The sequence below is a fragment of the Artibeus jamaicensis genome, unplaced genomic scaffold, assembly GCF_021234435.1.
Source record: "Artibeus jamaicensis isolate MK-2021 breed Jamaican fruit bat unplaced genomic scaffold, CSHL_Jam_final scaffold_847, whole genome shotgun sequence".
Classification (NCBI taxonomy): Eukaryota; Metazoa; Chordata; class Mammalia; order Chiroptera; family Phyllostomidae; genus Artibeus; species Artibeus jamaicensis.
Window position 1 is genome coordinate 14,242,955 of NW_026522057.1, and position 23,085 is coordinate 14,266,039.

The window sequence follows — 23,085 nt, forward strand, 5'->3', positions numbered from 1 at the left end:
GGGAGGAGCGAGGCGCTAGGACCCCGCCCACGCCTCCTGGCTTCCGGAAGGCCGCTGGGGCTCCGCCTCTGCAGCCTGCCCAAGGATGCCCCACCCAGTCCCTCTGAGTCCCAAGGACCGCTAGGTCCGAAGCCGAAGGCGGGCCCTCCGAGGTGCACTGTCCTTAGTTTAGCAGGCTTCTAATTGCCTTATTTTGCGCTTGAGGTTCCTGGAGCTCCACAGGGGTGAAAAGGTCTGGAGATTAGCGCCCAGGTTAGAACTGGGAACTGTCGCATTGCATTGTTGCGAAATAAAACAGAAAGGCCTCTTCTGGTCCCAGATGGCGGGACGTCGTGAACTAAATGTGCCTCGGTTTCGGGCCGTGTTCCAGGGAGACCGAGGGCACAGGATCAACGAGATGCAGCTTCCTGGCGGCTCATTTTACTCCCATTACCTGCGGAGGGACGTTCGATAATGGCAAGGGATGGCTTTAGACATTATTTGCATAGTGAAAGGATAATACACAAAATAAGATGCATAATGAATTGTGGGTTTTTTTGTTTTTTTTGTTTGTTTTTTTTACATAAAACGTGAAACTTGGAAGAAATGTGCTTGTGGTAGGGTCTTTGGGCTGCATTTCGTGGTCTGGCTATCCCACCCTCCACTCTGCGGACGTCGGGGAAACTGGAAAAGTCCAGACCTCAGTGAGTGTCATGGGCTCCCATTTACCGGAGAAAGGCGAGCCCAGAGATCCAGCAGGCGGCGCCCAGGTCACCGCGCGAGCAACGCACACAGACCGAACTGCACCGCCAGCAGGAGCGGGAGCCAGCACGTCGGAACATTCCCGGGGGCGCGCAGGCAGGCGGAGTACGCGTCAAATGCCACCTCGCGCATCGCACACACGTGCTCGTCTCGGCAGGCCTCGCTGCAGACCCACTTGTCGTAGCTGACTGAATTGTAGACATAGTAGCGCTGCAGCGTGCCCTGGTCTCTGGCGATGCGGCCTAGCGCTGCGTGCATGGAGCTGACGCTTGCGTTGGGCACTCCGTAGGCCTCACTCAGCCGATACTCCAGTTCCCAGCGCGCCGACCCCTGCGCATTAGCCTGGCTCAAGTTCACGAAGTAAGTCACCATGTCCTGGAGACGGGGCACAAGACTGGTTGGCTGTGAACAACTGCCTGCATCCGCCCTCAATCCCGGACCTCCTCCTTGCCCCCAGATTCTATATGTCCGTAAAAATGACTACTATTAGTTAATGAGCACTGAATACTTACCAGGTCTGTGTGTGTGTGTGGCAGACATCTGATTGAATACGCTCAGGTAACTGCACTTATTATCCCCATTTCACGGATGAGGAAACTGAGTCCTAAAGAGGTTGACTCCTTTGGCCAGGGGCCTACAGGTGTTCAGTGGCCAAGGCAGGAGTGAAACCAGGTGGTTTGTCCCATGGCCCGTGCATTTTTTGTCCCACGGCCAGTGCATTTTTTGTCCCACAAGTTCCCTGGTACATAAGATGCTCAGTAAATGTTTACAGAATGAATGGATAAAAAGCAACGTAAAAAAGTAGGATGGAGTGCCTGGCTGAGAGAGGTTATAGAATTGTGGTTGACTGGAGGCTTGGGATGCACCCAAGATCCCTAGGACTCAGGTGCATCTTCAGGACTAGAATCTATCTTCAAGGATTTATCTGTCCAACACTTTTCACTTCAATTTGTAGATATGCTTCAGGTCACTAGGGGGGAGGGGAGAAGAAGAACTGCCACGTATGGATGGTAACTTCCTGCTTTCCATTTGAGAGATGAAGTAAAGGAGGCCCAAGGAGGTCAAAAAGCTGGTGAGTGGTGGAGGGAGAATTCAGGTCTCACTCCCTCAGGTCTCACTCCCTCCCTGAGAAGGATGTGAGGCATGTTGTGGGGCCCGGTGCAGCAGGGAGGAAGGAGTGATCCTCTGACTAAGGCCCTCTGAGTGCCCATGGAGACAAGAGGCCATACTCTTAAAAATTCTCAGACCTCTTCTCATCCCCATTTATCCCCAAATCGGGGACCTAGATTATCGCATCCAGTTGGTGGTTTTCAGTGGCCTTTCTCAACTCTCAGGTTAAATCTCAGTACCCACCTCTTCCTGGAGCTCCAGCTGGAGCACCCAGCTTCCTCCTCCCTCGGCACTTTCACCCGGACGTCATTTAGACGTCCCAAAATTAACAGGTCCAAAACCAGATTTCTGATCTCCCCTCCAAAACCTGCTTCTCCCGCAGTGATCTGGTTTCAGGAACGGCAACTTCATCCTTCCAGGTTTTCAGACAAAAGCCTGGGGGTCCTCCTCGATCTTGCCTTCTCTCACACGGCTCATCCAACCCACCCGCAAATCCCGTCTGCTCTGCCTTCAAACTACTTTCAGGACCTGGCACTTCTCACCACCCAACGGCTGCCGCCCTGGCCACATCACCGTCACCTCTCAGTGGTTATTGTAGTCATCTCCTAACTCACCCTCCTGTTTCCGCCCTTGGCCCCTACAGCCTGTTCTCTGCACAGCAGACGTGATGATTTTGTACATTTCTTAAGTCGGCCTATTTAATTCTTCCACCCCAAACCTTCCAGATCCAGAGTCCTACTCACAGCCTACGAGATCTAACCTTGTCCCACCCTCTCCTGGCCTTCCTCTGCGGCCACACTGGCATCTTGCTCTTCTCCTAACACACCAGGCACATTTCCACCACAGGGCCTTTGACCGGCTCTTCCTCCACTTTCCCCAGAAGCTCGCTCCATCAATTTACTCAGAATTGAAATATCATCCTATCAGTGACACTTCCTTGCCACACCTATCTGACATCACATGAGCACGCGCGTGTGCACACACACATGCTCTTCTTCATTGTTCTCTTTTCTCCGTAGCTCTTATCGTGCCTTACTCTACTCATTTGTTTGCTGGCTGTCTCCTGTAAGCATGTCAGCTCCAGGAGAGCAGTGGCTGTTTTTGTTCACTTACGTATCTAAGCTTGGCCCAGGGCCTGGCGTGTGGCTGACAGCTAATACATTTTGTTGAATAAATTAAGGAATAATATTTCTTTGTCATTTTGACAGTCACAAGCACATCTCAGGAAGTGAGAGGGTGCTTGGTGAGCCAGGGACCTGCTTCAGCTGCAGCATAATCAATGCAGAGAAGACAGACGTGGGCCTGAGCGCACGTTCAACTACCAGGCTGGGGAGATGCATTTCACCTTGGAGACACTGGGGAGCCATTGAAGGTTTATGAGCAGAGAGAGAGAGAGGTGCTTTGGAAAGATTAGTCCTTTCTGTAGTATGTGGCAGAGGGGCTCCCGCAGGGCAGAGCTGGAGGCAGAGAAATCGGGGAGGAGGCAGTGACAATGCTCCAGGGCAAAGGGTGTATGAGGAAGATGACAGGACCTGATTAGGTGGCAGGATTTGGAGATACCTCCAGGGGTCTGACCCTGAGCTCCGTAAGGGTGGAAAGACCTTGCCCTTCCCAAGGGTCAGTGGCCATTAGAGTATGGATTAGCTGGGAAAGAGGAAATGTGGTGATGCGTTAGGTTCCCGCTCCTCCCTCCTCCTCCAGCCCCAGCAGACCCAGGGCTTCTGACCTGCAGGCTCAGTGTGGCTCGGTCGTATTCGAACACCCGGATGCCTGGGTTGTTGGCCCCGTTGACTACTCCAGGTAATGTGGTTTTCCACGGGGTGACTCCAGGTGTCAGGAACATGGCACTGATGGGGGCACCTTCCAGAAGAGACAGCAGGCTGAGGCAGGCTGACCAAAGGAGGGGGCCAGCTGCCAGCAGGCGCCCTCCAGGGTGAGTACCTGCATCGTCGTAGAACATCCGAAAGGTGTCGGTGTGGTGATGCCCGAAGAACTGCCCCGCGATGACCCGATGGTGCTTCTGGATCACCTTCAGGTACTTCTCATTGAAGACCTCCCGGAACCACGCCTTGTTCCGTGTCTTCTCAAAGAACCCGGGGGGCACGTGGCCAGTAATGTACACCTGTGAGGAAGGGGGCCAGGAGTGGCTCAGAGATGGCCTCCCCGGCCCTTCATTTCCACCTCTCAGAACGTGCCCGCCTCCCCAAAGGCGCACAGACAGGCTCATATGTCCCTTCTCCTGAAGTCCCGTGCTGTCCTCCCGGGCAGGCTCCAGTACTCCCCGTACCCGGTAACAAGTGTACACGTGCTCCCCGCCCTCTGTGCCTTTGCCCATGCTGTGTTCACCGCCTGGAGCACACTTCTCATTTCACTTCTTCTGCAAGTCCTAGTGAGACTTCACGGCCCAGCTCAAAGGGCACCTCCCTGTGAAACCTTGCCGATCCTCACAGACCGGCCTCTCGGAGAACTCGGACGCTGTGACTGGACTTGCCTTGAATGACTGTGTAGCACATGCTGTGTGTTAATGTGTGACCGTGTCTTACATTCCTTGAGTCACTCAGCTAACATTACCTGGGCCCTTGGCCACCCCTGCGAGAGGCAGAGTGAGGGAGAGGACAGCGAGGAGTGTGAACTTGGAGTCACACTACAGCTTGGACACCAGCATTGTGTTACCTCTGTGAGCTTCAGTTTTTTCACCAGGAATAGCAACTAACTGGTAGAGCTTGGAGAATTAAATGAGATAATCCACAGTGAGTGCGCAGAGAAGCACCAGCCACGAGATCCTGCTGAAAAGTGCTGTTGTTTAGTGCAGGGACTCAAGCAGAGGAGACACAGGGCCGGTTCTCAGGGAGCTGCCAGCCCCACAGACTCGGTGGACACACCTCAAGGGCAGGGCATCCCCTTGAGGTCTAGCCCTCAGCGAGGCTGCGGGCGTGAAGTTTGGCAGTAATGGAAAGGGCACTGGCCTTGGCTGGTGTGGCTCAGTGGATTGAGTGCCGGCCTGGGAAACAAAAGGTTTGCTAGTTCGATTCCCGGTCAGGGCACATGCCTAGGTTAGGGGCCAGGTCCCCAGTAGGGGGTGCTCAAGAGGCAGCCACGCACTGATGTTTTCCTCTCTCCCTTCCCCTCTGTAAAAATAAATAATAAAATCTTTTTAAAAAGAAAAGAAAGGGCACTGGACTTGCAGTCTGGAGACTGGGCTTCTGGTCTCAGCTCCACCACTTGTTGTGTGACTTGGGATCATCACTGCCCCTCAGGAGCCTCACATCTGCAATGGGCTTTGGAGTCCCAGCCTCACAGGCTGTTCTGAGGGTGGGAGAAGCCCTTCCTGGTGCCCGGCTGATGAAGACCCTCTGTTATGTGCACATCTGGAGAGAGTGGGTGAATTTGTGCCGAGGTGGGAAACTCGCTCAGGAAGTGATTCTGGAGCAGGAGAGGAAGAGGTAGGAGCCCTTACCATTTCCCCAGCTCTGGACGCGTTGCTCAGCACATCTTCCAGCCACTGGAACTGCTGGCCAGGGTCGGCCATGCTGGCCGTCTGCTCATTGCTGCTGTAGTACAGATTGGTGTTGAGGACCACAATTCGCCCAGTCCGCCTTGGCCCTGGCAACGTCTCAGTATAGAACGCGCCTAGGACATCACAGCCAGGGAAAATGTGAAGGGGCCCCTGCCTCTGACACACTCTGCCCGCTTTCCTTCACTCTCCACCTCATCCCTTTCTTGATCCTCCCTTCCCAGCTTCCCCATTAAAAGAGCATCAGGGGTTAAGGCCAAAGGCTCTGGAGGCAGGCTGCCCAGGTTTAAGTCCTGGCTCTACCACTTATTAGCTGTGCAACTTAGGAAAGTTGCTTCTCTGTGTCTCAGTTTCCTCATCTGTATAATGGTGATGACACTGAGGTGTGTTTGCCCCTCCCGATGCACCATCAACCCTTCCCCACTCAGCTCTGTGCCCCAGGAGCTGATCTGTGTGAACCAGATCAGCAGGCTTCTGTGCCGCAGGCTTCTGGTTTAGTGTGACCAATGAGGAGCCCTGGCAGCAGGGGACTGAGGAAAGGGAAGAGAGTAGGTCAGGGTTACCTCGGGCCGGCAGTGTCTTTGGGTCAGTTGTCCCCAACCAGGTGATTTTGTCCCCCAGAGAACATTTAGCAATGTCTAGAGACATTCTTTGGTTATTGCCACTGTGGGTGTTACTGGCATCTTGTGAGAAGAGGCCAGGGGTGCCGCTATCCATCCCACAGTGCACAGCGTAGCTCCCACAGACTCACCAGCCCGAAGGCCAGCAGTGACAAGGTCGAGAAACCCTGCTTGGACTGAATTGAACTTGAACTGCCCTTTCCTAGGTTTTTTGCTAGAAGTCTAGTAATTCACTGAGGGTAGTGCCTGAAACACAGTAAATGCTCAATAAATATTCACTTCTGATCCTCATTAGTGCCGAGGGGTTAAGAGCATGGGAGTCAGCCCTGGATTCTGCTCCCAAGTCCGCCTCTTCTTGGTTGGGTGACCTTGGCCAAGTGACTCGGTACCTTTAAGCCTCAGTCTCCTCATCTATAAAATGGAGGTGTTGTGCAGATGGATTAGATCAGACCTCGGCAGGTAATAAGTGTGTGTAGTAGCAAATGTATTAGTACCTTCTTTAAAGAGAGCGATGGATTCATTACTGAGCCAGGGTCTCCACAGTTCTGCTACCCGATTGTAGATATTGTTGCTTCCTGCTGGCAACTGGTTTTTGGGGTGAAAGTCATGATTTCCCAAAGCAGCATATACTTTAGTATCTGGGAGGGAAAGGAGAAACATAAAAATATAAAAGCGCATGAAAGCGCTTGGTGGAGTCGTTAGTCATTCTCAGTTGGCAATGTCATCAGAGCTAATGGGGAAGAGCAAAGAAGGAAAAGCCACAGATGAAGAAAATACAGAGATAAGCTGAAAACCTCATTTAATAGAATCTGGCTGAACTTGGCCAGACCTGGGAAGGAAGAGCACTGAGTTCTCTGATCTTGGACCCCAACCCCATTCCCAGCAGACTTTCCCAGTCAGAGAGGAAGCATCGGCTGATGAGAAGGAGAAAGCTAGAAGATCTAAATAATCTTCAGACCCCTTATCAGCCCCTTAGTGATTTAGTGTCCCTTGTTCTCGCCAAGTGCAGAGCCACCTTACTCTTAGGGGAAAGGTCTGGTTCACTCCGTGAGGCCTTAGGAGTTTCACTCACTCAGGAATTGAGAGTATTTACTGAGCACCTAGTTTGTGCCAAGATGCAGACCTGGAAGCAGGCACCCAGTCCCAGTCCCGGAGGCCTTGCAGTGCCGTAGGGTTGATGGGTATTGAGTAATGAGAGGTGTGTGGGCTGTTGGGAAAAGCCACGTGCTGTGGAGGTGCGTATCAGGGATGGGGGCGGAGTCAGGGGAGGCCTCCCTGAGGAAGTGGCCTATGAATTGGCCCCACAGGGAGAAGGAAGGGGAGCCCCTCAGACTCATTTCCCCCTTGTCAGTAGCTTCATTCCTGATTTTACTTTATCACTGTGCCTGGCAGGTACTAGTTGCTCAATAAATACTTGAGGACAAACAAAAAATTCCTCTGACCTCAGGAAGGGACTTGCCCTTATGAGCCTGGCTCACCCCAGGGAGTGACCTTGAACCAATGAAGAAGGAAGGCTGGAGCCTCCAGTTCCCACTTGGGGCAATGTCTCCAACAAACCCTTTGTCTTGTAGAGCCTGCAAGGTCTGGAAATGCCGAGAGCTCTGCCAAAGGAGCAGGTTGTGGAATTCCCACAGGAGCTGTTCACACAGCAGGAGCCATCAGGGCCGCTGCCAGGGAGAACCTGAGCTCTCTAAAGTAAATGCCAGCAGCGATGAAAGATCCATTAAAAAAAAACTCCACAAATTTCTGGAATCTCAAGGGCAGATGAGAAGGGCAAAAATCTCTCCCACATTTTGCTGCTCCTGTGTGCCAGACAATGTTAGGAGCTCCTTATGAGCTCCATGAGATCATGACATGTCATCCTGTTCACCACCAAGTCCCCTACCCCTGGACTTGGGCCTCCCATAGTAGATGCTAAATAAATATTTGCTGATTGACTAAATGAGTGATTGGATTTCCTTATTTAATCCTCACAGCCACCCTCTGGGCAGGTGCCAGAATCCACGTAGAGCCCATTCTCCCTGTCATACCTGCTAGGGCTGCAGCTGTAATCACTCACAGTCCCCTAGGGCTCCTAAGTTCTGAAGGAAGGTCTGGGAAGCACCAAGAAATAGCACCTTGGCTAGAAATCAGCATCTCCCAGAAGTCCTAGCAGCTAGGATGGTTTGAGGACTGTGGCTGGCAACTCCAGGGACACAGCAGGACACAGGGCTACGCATGAGCCCATGTGAGACTTACCCAGGGCTTAAGCCCAAGTATAACTGTGGGTGCATTGAGAAGGGGCAGTGAGTCTGGTGTTAGACAGGCAGGGCCGGAAGCAATGAAATGCCGGCCATTTTCTGTGTGTAGCCAATGAGCTCTCATGTTCCTGCAGGGTTGTTGGAAGGTGAGAAACAATAGCTGGGAAGTGCCTAGCATGGGACCTTTACCACAGCCATCGCCGTCAACGAACAAAGGCCATTCCTCTGCATCTTGCTGCTATTGTCTCCTGGTGCCAGGCGCCAACTGGGGTTCAGGAGATGTGATGGGGGACCGATGGCAGGGTCTTACCTGGAAAGACCTCTCTGATGAGCTTGGTCAGGTGCTCCACAATGTCCAGCACGGCCTCCTCTCCCAGCCTCTCATTGGGGACGTGAGGCGTGTCGTCACTACAAAACACCACCAGGCCAGTTTGGTGCTGGCAGCTCAGGATGGGGGATGAGAAAAGCAAGAGGGTGGGTGGGGTGCACGTTCTGCTATGAGAAAAGAGGCCGTGGAACTGGGCCTCAGACATCCGCTGAAATGTATGGCCAGGCTCAAGTTGGGTGTCACACAGGACAGAGTTCAAACCGGGGCTGTGCCACTGACCTGCTGTGGGTCCCTGGGCTGGTTGTTTAACCTCTCTGAGCCCTCATTAGCTCATGTGTGAAACAGGGGTAATAATGGTACCTACTTACAGAGAATGTGTGGACTTCAATAAAGGGGAAAATTATCTATATATGAAATGTAGACTAGCAGCTGCTAGGATGTAACTCATATTATTATTTAGAGGGAAGCTCTAGGGTTCCAGTCCATCTGCAAGCCCGCAGGGCACTCCTCGCGGAGAACCTACCTGAGTTCTCCTCTCTCCAAGGTTTTGAAGAAGTCTGGAGCTGGCGTCAGAGCACAGCGTTCAGATCTACTCTATGGCAGAATCTAGACCCGACTCAGGACCATCCACCTTAGAAATGCACAGTGAGGTGGGAGGATGGGGGAAGGTGGACTTTGGAGTAGGAGCATCAACAAGCTAAAGCCTTGGGGATTGCTGGGCCCGCAGAGCAAGGCAGCCCCGCCCACTCTCCGGGGGGAAGGTAATTAACTTAATAGCACTGACGGCTGCCAGCAGCTCACCCTGGCCTACTTTGTGACAGCTACTTTCTGTGCAGTGTACCCATAGCCACTAATTTGTTCTTCATAATATGCCTACAACACAGGTTCGATTATTGTTCCCGTTTGGTAGAATAAGAAACCAAGGTACAGAAAGGTGAGGAATTCTGCTTAAGTGTATGCTACTAGAAAGTGGTGGAGTGAGGGTTTGAACCCAGGCATCTTCAGAGTCTGAGCTCACACCCATTCCATCCACTGCGACTCTGAAACCCTCACTGGGCAGTCAGAGGAGCCTTGTAGCCCAGTCCTCCCTGGGGACAAGCCAGAAGTTCAGACATTGGAACAAAATTCCTTTTTTTTCTAGTTTGGAGGATCTAATTCTGTCTGATAGAAAATGCATCCAGTCTCTACATACTGTTCCCCCAAAAGGTTACGGTTCTCCCTAGGAAGTCAAATTTCGTAGATTAAAGAATTATTTAAAGTCCCAGAGGTCATCTCATCCAATGCCATACATCTCTGCAAGGTCCCAGAGATTTCCCGGAAGAATCACACTTCTGTGAAAGATCACACCTTTCAGAATGTCACAGCTCTCTCCTAAGGCCCCTTATCAGAGAATTCGGAGGCTCCCCCATGCAGAGCCCTCCCAGGAGCAGGAGTCTGGGGTCATGGCCCAAAGGTCATACTCATGGCCCAAAGGTCAAAGGTTGATGTCTGAGCCCAGAGAGGCCTGAGACGCTATCACATTTCTTAAGTGTCCAGCTTTGCCCCTCCCCACTGGGTCCATCTGAAGTCATTCCTAGTTACTCCCGTGTCACACTGAGGGTGCACCACAGTTGGATCCTGCCTTTTGAGGTGTCCACTGAGGCTGGAAGAGGGAGTAAGAAGGCAGAGCGCCTGCCAGCCTTCCTCACCATCTCATGGGTTCCCACTTCTTGCAGGAAATCCTTCCCAGTCCTCCCAGGTGAAGTCACATGCCCTCTGAAGTCCCCACCTCCCCCAGGGAGCTGCTCTCATCTCTGGGATATACTAGTCAGTGGGCTTGTCTGTGTCACCCACAGGCTGTGAGCTCCTTGAAGGCGACTTGGGATCTACACTGTCACAGTTCCCATTGTCTACCCCAGGCTGGCCAAGGGAAGGAGGGAAAGAGCCGAGAGATGAGGACAGCGAGTGCTGAGCGAAGTCGGAGTGTAACGGTGCAGCCAAGGCTGGGGGGGCGCGTAAAATGGGGATTTGTAATGAGGTCCAGAACTCAGGGTGTTCAGGAAATATTAGAAAAATATATATATGATGTCCTCACCCCCACCAGACTGAGCTGGGGGATGGAACACATGGAGCAGGGCCATTGAGAGCTGTTTTGTACAGCAACAGTTTTGCAGCTAACCTCTGGCATGGTCATTTAACATATCTATAACCTTTAACTGGTTTCACAGATATGTTAAATAGCTGTGGCTGTGCTTTGAATCAGAGGAATGGGAGTGACTTCAACCCAGGATGTAACTGGAATGTAACTCCCCTCGGTTACAGCACCCGTGTGAGAGCCTGGAGAGATTGGCTCCACGCCATGGGGCCATGCCTGCCTGGACTTACTGCGGCAGCCCAGTAAAACTTGAAGGATAGGGGAGTGCTGGCAGGTGTGAGGAGTGTGGGAGGAGTCAGAAATGGGGCTTCAGAGGAGGACTGGTGCTGAGATTTAAACCCAGGCGCGGCAGCTACACCTGGACAGGACTACAAGGCTTTGGAGGAGTTGGGACCATGTGGCTGTGGCAGGAAAGAATTGACCGCACGGCTGGGGAAGAGGTTGGGACCACGCGGAGATCATGGAGGCCACACAGCAGATGGTGCTGGACCGAGGGGCTGCCTGAACCACAGACTTCTACTTCTTCTTCCTGAGATACGGTACCCAGGACAGGGCAAAGGGAAGAAGGAAGGACTGTGTGCATCTGTGGGTAGTCTAAAGAACTTCAGCACTTTAATGAAGACATTAAGTCCTTACTCTAAGTCTGCATAACTTTTAAATAAATAATTCCTTTCTTTTTCATCATTCTCTAGCATTGAGAGACGTCTTTCCTCTGGCGGCGGGCAAAGCGAACCTAGTACAGGGGTGGAACCCCCGAAGAAAAAGGGGGGTCCATTTGGTAATAGTATATCGTTCCCTGACTGTGCCCCCCCACCGCCCCCGCGCAAGGTCTGTTCTGTAACAGGAGGACTCACTTCCACAGATGAGAAGCAGAAATAGCATCTCTGTGGCTGATTGGGAATCACCCCTCAAGTTCTCTTCACACAGAGCAGTGCTCTGACCAGAGGGAGCACCCTCGGCCAGGGCAGCCCAGTGCTGGCCAGCAGCTGACCAGGACACGTGGTCCCAACGCCAGACCACCTCAGCCCTCCTACCCTCTCCCACCCCTGCATTTGGATCCCTAGGGCTTGTGGTGCTTAAACCCTAGAGGGAGTAGCTGCAATATTCACCCTACAACTTAAAATTTGGGAGTCCTCCTGCATTCCGCTGAGGCCAGGAGACCAGGAGGTTGAGGGCACAAACTCTGGATCAGCCACACCCAGGGTCCCTTTGAGCTTCAAGCGAGGACTAAGGGAGACAGTGCGGGAAGGTGCCAGGCGACAGGCGGCACACAGCAGAAACCCGGTGAAGCGTAGCTGTCATGACGGCTCTCACCCTGTCCAGAGGATGAAGTCTGGCTCTGGCTCGATCTCCTTCATGGCGTAGATGGAGGAGTTGATAAGGACCCAGGGAGAATCACAGAGGTAGTCACCCCAGGGGCCTGAGTTGGGCACCGCCTGGGAGCCGGCTGATGGGCATACCTGGAAGGGGTCTTCAGATACTTTGTAATCGGGGTCGAGGTGCAGGTCAGAGATGTGCCAGAACTTCCCTGCAGGGGAAAGAAGACCCTCCTCAATGCTGGGCCCTCCCTGAGCCCGGACAGGGAGGCAGTCTGGGGGGACACTGGGCTGGAGCAGGGGAGGTTGCACAGGTGGAGGGTCCAGAGGAAATGGGCCACGGTATTTGCCCAGGGAGGCACTGAGTGGAGCAGAGCACAGGCTTAGCTGTCTCTGTCCCTACCTGGGGCCTTTGACAAGGTCCTCTCCATCTCCCCACCATAGTGTCAGCATGAGGGACTGGGTTGAAGCGTGACCCTCAAGAAGCCTGGGGAAATTCTAAGAGAAGTGCTTGTCTTAAAGCAGAGGAGGGAGAGGGTCAGGGTTAAGCCCTCAGGCCCTAGAGCAACGTGGAGCAACGTGCCAGCTGTGCGGCCCTGGGCAAGTCGCCTCGCCTCTCGGAGTTCGTACTGAGAGCCATATCTCATCCTGCTCAAGGGAAATACAAAAAGTCTGCCCTGGGAGAAGGCTTCTACACCAAATGGAAGGTCGTGCTAAGTAAAACCATCAAAAGCCTGGAGAATAGAGTTTGGTGTGGAAGTAGAGTTTGAAAATGCTGGACCAGAAAAGGTGGCACGTAAGTTCCGGTTGGGCTGACTCTCTTCTGCAAGGCTCTCCTGGGGGCGTACGTGGTGGTTCCAGATGCAGGGTGGTGACGGCTCAAGCAGCTGGCAGCCATCCTGGTAGCTAAAGTGTCAACCGAAACCTGGCCTCAGCTCCCAACCCAGTGAGGCTGAAATGCCAAAAATCTCTTGGAGTAATAGAGAGGGGGACCCAAAGAAACAGGCCAGGTGGAGTGGATTCATCACCTGCACCCAGCACCGATGTGCATCGTTTCGCTGATGTGAACTGAAGAGGGTTGAGCGGCCTCTGCCCTGAATCCTGTGTCTCCGGCTACAACAAGGGAGAGGCCTGGGATTTCCCCACCCTCCACCGATGCTCTCACTTCCGTCTCCACTTCCTGTGTCACTCACAGTCTGCAGTCAACGCCAGCCCAACCTCAGGAAACCAGGCCTGGGTCTGGGCTTCTGCTGTTTTCAGGGTTGGGTGACCAGGGCACCACCCAAGCCCCCAGACATTCGGTGTGGCTCCAGGACAGGCCAGAAGGCAAAGCCTGGCCCTGGCTCCTCACTTCTTGACTCTTCCCCCCAGATGCTTCTGAGCTTTCGCCCAGATCTTTGGATCTAAAACCGGTCTCAAGAAAGAAGCAGAAATTTGTTCACATTAAGCTGCAAATGACTGGCCAAGCAGATCCTGACCCCTCCCAAGGTCATTATGTAGTCATCCTCACCACAGCCCTGGAGGTGTCATGGATCATCACCCCCACTTTGCAGATAAGAAAACTAAAGTCAAAGGTCAACATGCCCAAGATCCCATGGGAAATGGTGGGGGGTTCCATGGCTGCCCATCCTCTCCCAGGAAGGAATTACTAAGGGGAGAAGACCAGTAACTTTTTATTTTAGATATGGCTTTTTAAAAATTGACTTTAGAGGGAGACAGAGAGAGGGGGGAAGAGGGAGAGAGACAGAGAAAGATCAATTCATTGTTTCATTTATGCATTCGTGGTTGATTCCTCTATGTGCCCACACCAGGGATTGAACCCTCACCCTGGGTATATTGGGTCGATGCTCTAGCCAACTGAGCTACCCAGACAGGGCTTAGAAAGATTGTCTTGTAAACAGTGTATGCCTGCATTTTTATTTTTTACCCAAACTGAGAGCCCTTGCTTATAATGAGAAGAATTTAAAATTTTCACACAAATTGTGATCACTAATATATTTATTTTACTCCTATGGGACAAGACCCTAAACCCAAGGAAAGAAGCCGACTGCCCCATTTCCACTAGTAATTGAACAGGGTTGACAGCTTTCCCAAGCCCCTGCACTGAGACTCTGAGTAGGTCACTGCCACTCCTGAGCCTGAGAGCAGGCTGGCCAGGTGGACTACAGTGAGCCCTCCTCTCTGGAGACTGTGGCAGGGGCCATGCCCCTGCCTCAAGCTGGCTCTTTCCCAACTAACCACAAACATTGAGCAGTTCTGCCCTTAGACGTCATCCCTCTAAATATTCAACAAACATTTCTCCACTTCAGAAACTCCTCGTCCACTGACAGAGGCTCAAGTGTCAGTGTTCCTTTTTCCTGTAAACTCCAGTCTAGTCAGTGTGTGGAGCTGAAACTCCTCCCAGGCTCCCCGCGCGTCTTGTGACCTGTGTGTATGTCTGGAGGCCTGACTCCAGGGGAGGCCAGGATACTGGAAAGAATGGCAGAGAGAGCCAGAGGTCCAGGCAGGGGGCTCCACCTCCTTGAGCTCCAGTCTCCTCACTGTGGAAGTGGCTCACGGAGGCCTCACCCTCTGCTCAGCCAGCTCACCCCCATCATTCTCATTAGGCCTCTGTGGTTCCTCCACTGCCTTCCTCAGTCCTCCCCAAGTCATCACATGGCTGCTTTCCCCTCCTCATTCAGGCCGAAGGTCACCTCCTTAGAGAAGCCTTCCACGAATACCCTTTCTCAGGTGTCATTTCCCCCAACCATCTGGTTACTGTTTATTGCCTCCCTCAGTTTTATTTTATTTTTCTTTTACTTATTTTTAGAAAGAGGGGAAAGGAGGGAGAAAGAGAGGAAGAGAAACATCAATGTGTGGTTGCCTCTCTCGCGCCCCCTACTGGAGATCTGGCCTGAAACCCAGGCATGTGGCCTCACTGGGAATTGAACCAGCAACTCTTTGGTTCACAGCCTGTGCTCAATCCACTGAGCTACACCAGCCAGGGGTCCCTTAGTTTTATTTTCTTCAGGACACTCGCACAGGCAAAATCATCTAGTTGGCTTGTTTATCATCCATCTTCCCTGTCTACAGTGTCAACTCCACAAGAACATGAAGCCTATATGTTGATCTCTATGTCCTCAGCACCTAACATAGTGCCTAGGATGTGGAAGACGCCCGAATATACTCGTATATATTCAATGAATAAGCAAGGCTGTGAGGAGGAGGATTAGCACTCAGAGAGGTTTGGCTTGTCTCATTTCACCCTTGCAGCCATTCTCTGAGCTGGGATTCTCGCCCATTTACCAGATGAGGAAGCCGAGGCTCAAACCCAGACCTCTCTCTGACTCCAAAGCTGAGACACAGTGTTGACTCAGAGCCCCCAGAAGGTGGCTTTTATAATACACTTATGTTACCCATAAAGGAAAAGGAGCCACAGGTGCCTGTGGAAATCGTCACGGGCTGTGAGGAATTAAGCTTTAACTGCCACGCCATGGAAAAGAGGGTGGGCACGAGAACCTTGGAGAGGGAGGCAGGTGATCTGATTTCTAATCCAGGCTCTTCCACGAGTTGCCAGAGGACTCTGGGCAAGCAGTCGGCCTTGCTGAGCCTGAGGGTGTTTGCTATCTGGCCTGAGCATCAAATAAAACAGTGAAGGTGAAAGGGCTTATAGAAAAGAATCTCACCACACCCCTGTCTTTGGCAGTTCCCCCTGGGGCAGGAGTGAGCCTGGGAGGGTGTGGGGAATGGGGCCCTTTCACACTTCACCTTTTAGACTAGAGCTTCTTAAATTTTACTGTGCAGACCCCACACCTGGGGATCTCATTAAAGTTGAGGCTTTAGCCCTGGCTCGTGTGGCTCAGTTGATTGAGTGCTGGCCTGCAAGCCAAGGGGTTACCAGTTGGATTCCCATTCAGGGCACATACCTGGGTAGCGGGCCAGGTCCCCGGTAGGGGGTGTGTGAGAGGCAACCACACACTGATGTTTCTCTCCCTCTCTTCTTCCTTTCCCCTCTCTACAATAAATAACTAAACTTATTTTTAAAAGTTAAGAGGCTATATATGTTTGTACTGCTGGGATCTTTTAAAATAAGAAGTAGTCACATATTTCTTGAGTTTTAAGAAAAGGTATGCTAAGCTGTCATTATTACTCACTAATTATTGAGAATATGAATAAATTTGGCATCCAGTACAATGAGTACGTGAGGGCACAGACCTGGGTTGGAATTGCAGCTCCAGCACCCAGTAGCTATATGAACATGAGCAACTTATTCTGTACCTTGGTTTTCCTTGTCTGTAAAATGGGGACCACAGCACGCCACCCCCACCCCCCACTCACCTCTTCAGGTCATTATGAAGGCTGAAAGGAGACAATATGAGATAACCCAAAAGCACTCAGCAATACAAAGCAGCGGTTACTCTGAATTTGGTCCCTGGGAGATCCTGCAAGTCCCCCTTTGACCACAGGAGGGAGATGAGACCTGGGGGAGTGACTGCACCCTTCCCCTACTTGTCTCACTGTCCCCTCAGCTGCTGTCCTCTGCAGGTAAGGTGCAGGTGCAGGGACAGGACATCTGCAACAGAACAATGCGAAGAGAGATCCAGTCTCCTTCTAGATGGCTCTTGTCCAGTACAGGGCTGGTGGACACAGTGCGCCCTCTAGTTTTAATTTTGACAGCTCGGCTCTGCTCCCTGTTCCTGGGCAGGCAGAGCCATCTGCTGGCCCCCTTCCTCCCTCACAAAAGGGGCCACAGGGCCTCCTTGTCCAGTGGGGATGGCAGACACAGGGCCCAGGGCCCAGTAGTTTGTAAGGTCCATGACATGTCTGAGATCTGAAGAAATGCTTTTTGGCTCCAAAGTTTAGCAGGAGAAAAAGCCATCAAAATCAAGAAATCATTTCAAAAGCAATTTTAAATGTTAAAAATTTAATTAAATCCATATATAATGTGAGATCTTTTTACTGCTATTTGTGGCGGGGTGGGGGACTCACAAAAATCATTCCTAGAGCCCGAGAAGATCTTAAACTGGCCAAAAAAGTGAGTTTGCTTATGGTCAGAGAAAAGAAAGTCAGGAAGACACCTGCCATTTATTTAGCACCTACTGAATGCCAGGTGCTGTGCCAAACTCTCTAGCCATGAAACCTCAGGACAATAGAATGAAATGCATTCTATTATGGTAACCATTTTGATCATGATTTAAAAAATGATCGTGGAGGGGAGTGTTGGAGAGAAAATGGAGACAACTGTACTTGAACAGCAATAAAAAATGTAAAAAAAATGATAATGATGCACTATTCTTGCACTAGCTAGTAGTGTGACCTTGGATATTAAAAAACGGTCCCTTAAACTTTTACAGAGCTTTACCCTGTATGTGTGTGACCTCACTTATCACATTTAATCTCTCCTCCACTCGTATCCCTATATTATAGGTAGTGAAATAGAGACTCAAGGTCACATAGATGGTAGAAGATCAGACCTAGGTTTTCTGGCTTGAGGGGTTGTTTTTGAAAGAGCAACCATGAAATTTGGAATCAGGAAAATTTTGTTTTCAATCCTGGTTCCTCCACACCGACAGTGGCAGGTTGAACAAGAGGTTTCCTCAGTTGAGCCTCAGTTCCCTTCTCTGTAAAATGGGGATAACAATGTAAGTAGCAAAGGGAGGAGGTGAGGATGAAAGGAGAAATCCCATTCGGAGCACCTGGCAGCAGGCCGGACAAACCAGCAGCAGTGGTCATTCCCCAGGGACCACTCCGTCCCTTGGGCCTCCAGTTTCCTTCTCTGGTGCCTTCGCTCCCTCAAGTGTGAAACAAGAGGATAACAAGGGTTATCTGAAGGCCCTGCCAGTTCTAACACTCTGTGATTCCATGACTTTGTTATGTGTATAATGCCCACCACCAAACGACCTTGATCCCCATTTCAGTCCTTTGTTTCTGACGCTAGGCAATAACCCCAAACACTTCCATTGTTATTCCTCCTCCATAAACAAAAGCCCGCCAAAACACTGGGGTTTCACTCCGAAAATCCAGCGTTTACTGGCTGGCCCCTTGCGTGAGCTACATGGATTGCCCTTTTCTCAGGACAGCCCTGTGAGGTAGACTTACCATTCTGGAGGGAAATGTTTTCCTACCATACTGCCCCACACTGAAAAATCTTGTCTCTTTCGAGCAATTAGAAGCTGAAGGATAATGCAGTGTTGCATGGGGGGGGTGTGGGAGGAGAAAAAGAGCCGCAAGTTGGTGCCCCACCCGAGCTCCTGGCTAAGGGAGATGGAAGTAGAAACCCTACAGTTTTTTGCAAAGCAAGGCTGACTGCCATCTGATTGGGTGTCTCAGGGTTCTCTGGCACTTCTGAAAGAGCCTCAGATTCTGTAAAAACTTAGAGGTGCTGTGGAATGCTTTTTAAATTTAATTTTGTTTTTAAATTATAAATGTATACCAGAAAGTTTGGAGGGAATAAAACAGTTCCTATGACATCCATCATCATGCCCTGGCTTGTGTGGCTCAGTGGGTTGAGCACTGGCCTGCAAACTCAAAGGTTGCCAGTTCGATTCCCAGTCAGGGCACATGCTTGGGTTGAGAGCCAGGTCCCCTGGTGGGGGGGTGTGGAGGCAACCAATGGACGTTTCTCTCACACATTCATGTTTCTCTCCCCCTTTCTCTCTCCCTCCCCTTCTCTCTAAAAGTAAATAAATAAAGTCTTTTTTAAAATCACCCCAAGAGAATACGTCAAGGACATGCTGCAACTGAGTGCTGTGAAGACTGGTAAACACAAACCTCATGTAAACTGGAGTTGGGAGGGCCTGACACTCAGCCAGTTACCTCCTTACTTTCCATCTCCAACAGGAAGATGTTTTTCTACTCCACCACTCCAGCCCGAAGAAGGAGGATCTTTTTCTTGCCTGGCAACCACTCAGCCAATGAAAAGCCACTACCCTTCTACTACCAGTTTCCTTTAATGGACTCCGTGTTTACAGCAGCCCCTGGGAAATGCTCCTTTCCCCTGTAAAAGAACTGTTCCCAGCCTTGGTTCTCTAGACGTGCTGTAGTTTGCCATTAGACCACACGTCCTGAATAAAACCAGGCTGCTGGAGAAATATCTGGCTGTTTGTTTAAGGTCCGTAGTACGGTCTTGGTCCTGCCACTTCCAAGCGTTGGAATCTTGGGCAACTGTTGTGTCGCCCCAAGTCTCATTTTCAAGATGCATGTCCTGGTAATGGAAACCACTTCACAGGGACTACAAAAATCAAATGAGCTTTTAATTTCATGTTTCAAACAGGCTTGAGAAAGAGAGCATATACCAAGCACCTAACACAAGTGTGGCCTATCATGACTGCTCAGTAAACAAGTGTTAGCTCTTCGAGGCTATTTTCCTGAGTGTGTGTTTGCTCTGACATCACATTATTTAAAACAGACCGGAACTGTGCAGCCCCAGTTCAGGTCCAGACTCAGACACTAACTAGATGGGTAACCTTGGCTAGTCGCTTAACTTGTCTCTGAGGCTCAGTTTCCTTGATAATCCCTACTTCATGAGGCTGTTGTGAGCTATTATGTAAAAATTTCGGCAGTGTGAGGCACGTAGTAAGTATTGAATGAATGTTACTTACTGTTTTCAACCCTGCTGTGTTGTCTTGAGTCTTTTCCACCGGAAGACTTTACCCTAATCTATTTAGCTAGTCTGTTATTGTCGTTAGCACTTTCTGTGAGTGTTATGAAAATGCTGCAATGGCGTCTTAGTGCATTTGGAGGGAGGAGAAATTCTTTTTAATCACTAAGATCCTGGGCTGGGGGGATTGCCCATCAGCATTTGGATTTCTAAGAAAACTTATTGGAAAGTGAGAGAGAGTGCCCTGACAGGTGTGGCTCAGTTGGCTGGGCATCCTCCTGCAAACCGAAAGGTCGCCGGTTTGATCCCCGGTCAGGGCACATGCCTGGGGCGCAGGCGAGGTTCCCCGTTGGGGTGGGAGTGAGAGTCAACCGACCTATGTTTATCTCACACATCGATATTTCTCTCCTGCTCTTTCGCCCTGCCTTCCCCTCTCTCCAAAAATAAATAAAATCTTAAAAGTGAAAGAGTGAGGGAACGAGTGAGGGAGTAGAAGAGTCGTTCAATCATTCCGAAGCTTCCAGTCAGACTGGCGGGGAGCTGGGTGTCTGCCTCCCAGTGAAAGGAGGACACATCCTATCAGGGCTTGTCTCAGAGGTGGTTCCACCTCTAAGTCACAGCTTTTGGACCTGAGTCCTTCCCAGGCATTTCGCTCTGGTCTCCTGCGCCCACCTCCCATCTCCTCCTCACTGAGATGCCTGGCCACATTGGCGGAGAGCTTTGCCAGGGCTCCCAGCTGCTCCTGGGAAGGGTCTGAGAAAGTGGGTGACCGGAGGACTGACCAGGACTGAGCTCCAAAGGGACAAGCAAGAAACAGAACCCCGAGCCAGCCCTTTCCCTGTCGGCCTCAATTTCTGCACTTGCGGAAAGGGTGCTGAATCATCCCTAAGATTCCATTCAAAGAACTCCAGAGCAGGGCAATCTAGAATCCTAAAGAAAACTACAGGTGCAGCCCTCCTACTGACTCCCCTCTAACCGCACGGAAACCTAACCCTCCAACAGGCATCTCGTTCTGGACGTACCCAAATCAAACTGCTCTCCTCCTCCTGAATCTCAGCAAATGACAACCCCGTCCTTCAGTTGCTGAGACTAAATTTTGGGACCACCCTGGAACTCTCCTCTCTCACTCCCAGCCCCTGTCAACAAATCTTGTTCAGAACCAAAAAAAGAAAAAAAACTAACAAAAAACAGAATCGGACACCTCCCGCCACCTCCTACCACCCCAGGCAGAGCCACCGTCCTCTCATCACATGATGGTAACAGTCTCCTCCTGCTTTGGCTGCTTCTCCTTTACTAGGGTGACCAACTGTCTCAGTTTGCCCAGGACTTCAGGAGCATCCAACATGCCAAACCTGAAGTGCTAAAATTAGGAAAGTGCCCTGGCTGGTGTGGGTCAGTGGATTGAGCACCAGCCTGTGAACTGACAGGTCACCAGTTTGATTCTCAGTCAGGACACACACCTAGGTTTCGGGCCAGGTCCCCTGGTTGGGGGCGTGTGAGAGGCAACTGATCGATGTTTCTCTCTTTCTCTCTCCCTCCCCCTCTCTCTAAAAATAAATAAATAAAATCTTAAAATAAAACAAAATAAGGAAAGTCTCAGGCAAACCAACAAGGGTTAGTCCCCCTGCCTCTTCTCAGTACAACAGCCTGAGGTTCCTTTTAAATATATGCTCATCAGATCACATCACAGCTCTGCCTAAAACCTTCTGATGATGTCCCATTTCTCTCTGACTCAAATTGTCTACAAGTTTTACACGAGCTGGTGCCAGCCGCGCCCCCCCCGGGTCCCTGACCCCCCGCCCCCCCCCCCCAACCCACTCCATCCTCCACTACGTTCTTCTCCAGACGTCCACATCGCTCTTTCCCTCCCTGCCTCAGGTCTTTGCTCAACTGTCACTTTACTAGACAGCTCTTCCCTGGCCACTTCTCCCCCTCCCTTTATTCTTCTTTATTGTTTTCCGTAAGACTGCTGTCTCCTGGAATACTGTGTGCCTGTGCCTTTTGGTTTGTTTCTTCCCAGATGAAGGAATGCTTCCGGAGGGGCTTTGTTGGTTTTCTTTCCGGTTCTGGCATAGCTTGTGGTGCATATGATGGGGGACTCGAAAGCTGGACCATTTCAGTTTAGGTAGTAGCTAATAAGCTTGGTAATCAACGCATGTAAAAGCTTTGTTCCGGGAACTGAGTGTGTGACCCACCCTGACCCCAGGAGACCACAAGCAGTTCCACCTTTGTGCCTCAGGAGGACGGCCAGCCATCCAGGTGGTGTCTGAGCGGTTGAGCTCCAGGGTGGGACGCCCACTGCCCAGGACACAGCAAAAGACAACGGCCCAGGGTGCGAATGCTGCAGGTTTTAAGTCCAGTGAACTTTTCCCTGAATTCCAAACTCATTGTTACCTACACTCTGTTCTCCTTTTAAAAAGGGAGATTTTAAAATGGAATTGAAGACGGCCTGTTAGGGCACAAACCCACCGTCTTTGCAGGTCGCTGGCCATCTGAACAAAGCACCCATAAAGATTCTGTCCCTGTCTCTGCTTATTGGGTCTGGCGGGTGACAGGCAGCATGAACACCGGCTTTTTCGGTTTCCCATTGAAAGCCCTCAACCAATATTTGCTGAATGAATTCACGAATCTTCCTGCCACCTTCTCCCTCTACCAACTGGCTGGCTTTTATGTCTCAACACCCCTAGCTGAGTCATTGTTCCTCCCCTGACCAGCTGTCACCTCCGCTTACAATCTTCAGGATCAGACAGCACCCGTACTGCCTACTGACCCTCCCGCCTGGCCTCAGTGCGCTGCTCCCTGCCTTGTTGTTTTAGCAGCACCACCAGCTTTCTGTGAGCAGCCTCCAGCAACCTTGATCCTGAGTTCAGGGTACAAAACAAAGACATCAAAGGCATTTTCAGCACCTACCTGGTTCAGCTCTGGCCACTCCCCAGTGGGCCAGGAAAATCAGCAGCTTGAGTAGCCTCATCCCAGGGGCTCACTTGCCTTCTGGGAGACGTGAGGTTCTCCAGGAGCTGTGTTCTCCCCGCGGGCTTCCCCACTTGGGCTGGGTGGCCAGTTCCCTCAGGAGAGCTTTCAGTCTGGTTGTCTGGTGTCCGCAGGCATCTAAGGCGTCTGGTGCCTCTGGCTTTTCTTCTGTTGTCCAGCAGGGTGTGAGCTGGGCCTTTGGACTCTGAGTTAGAAAACAGCACCTCTCCCTGACTGGTGTGACTCAGTGGGTTGGGCATTGTCCCTGAGGAGTGAAACAAAGCGCTTCCGGGTTGATTGACAGTCAGGGCACATACCAGGGCTGCGGGCCAGGTCCCCAGTTGGGAGCTCGTGAGGGAGGCAACTGGTGGTATGTGTTTCTCTCACATATCGTGTTTCCCCTCTCTCTAAAAATAAATAAAATATTTTTAAAAAGAAACTAGCACGTGTCCCACTGGTTCCTCGGACTGTGTCAGCCCAGCCAGCAACTGGATTCCCCAGGAAACTCACCCAACCCATCACTGAGAGGCAAA

General features: G+C 51.3%; 1 protein-coding gene across 1 annotated transcript; it reads right to left on the reverse strand.

The window, feature by feature from the left end:
- Positions 1–516: 516 nt before the first annotated feature.
- Positions 517–22,786, reverse strand: SMPDL3B (sphingomyelin phosphodiesterase acid like 3B). The gene is given in 9 exon segments (XM_037149733.2): positions 517–753; positions 756–1,116; positions 3,578–3,711; positions 3,793–3,973; positions 5,309–5,481; positions 6,480–6,623; positions 8,536–8,633; positions 12,002–12,215; positions 22,493–22,786. Coding segments are annotated over 9 exon segments (1,491 nt in total). The 5' UTR covers positions 22,554–22,786; the 3' UTR covers positions 517–628.
- Positions 22,787–23,085: the final 299 nt, after the last annotated feature.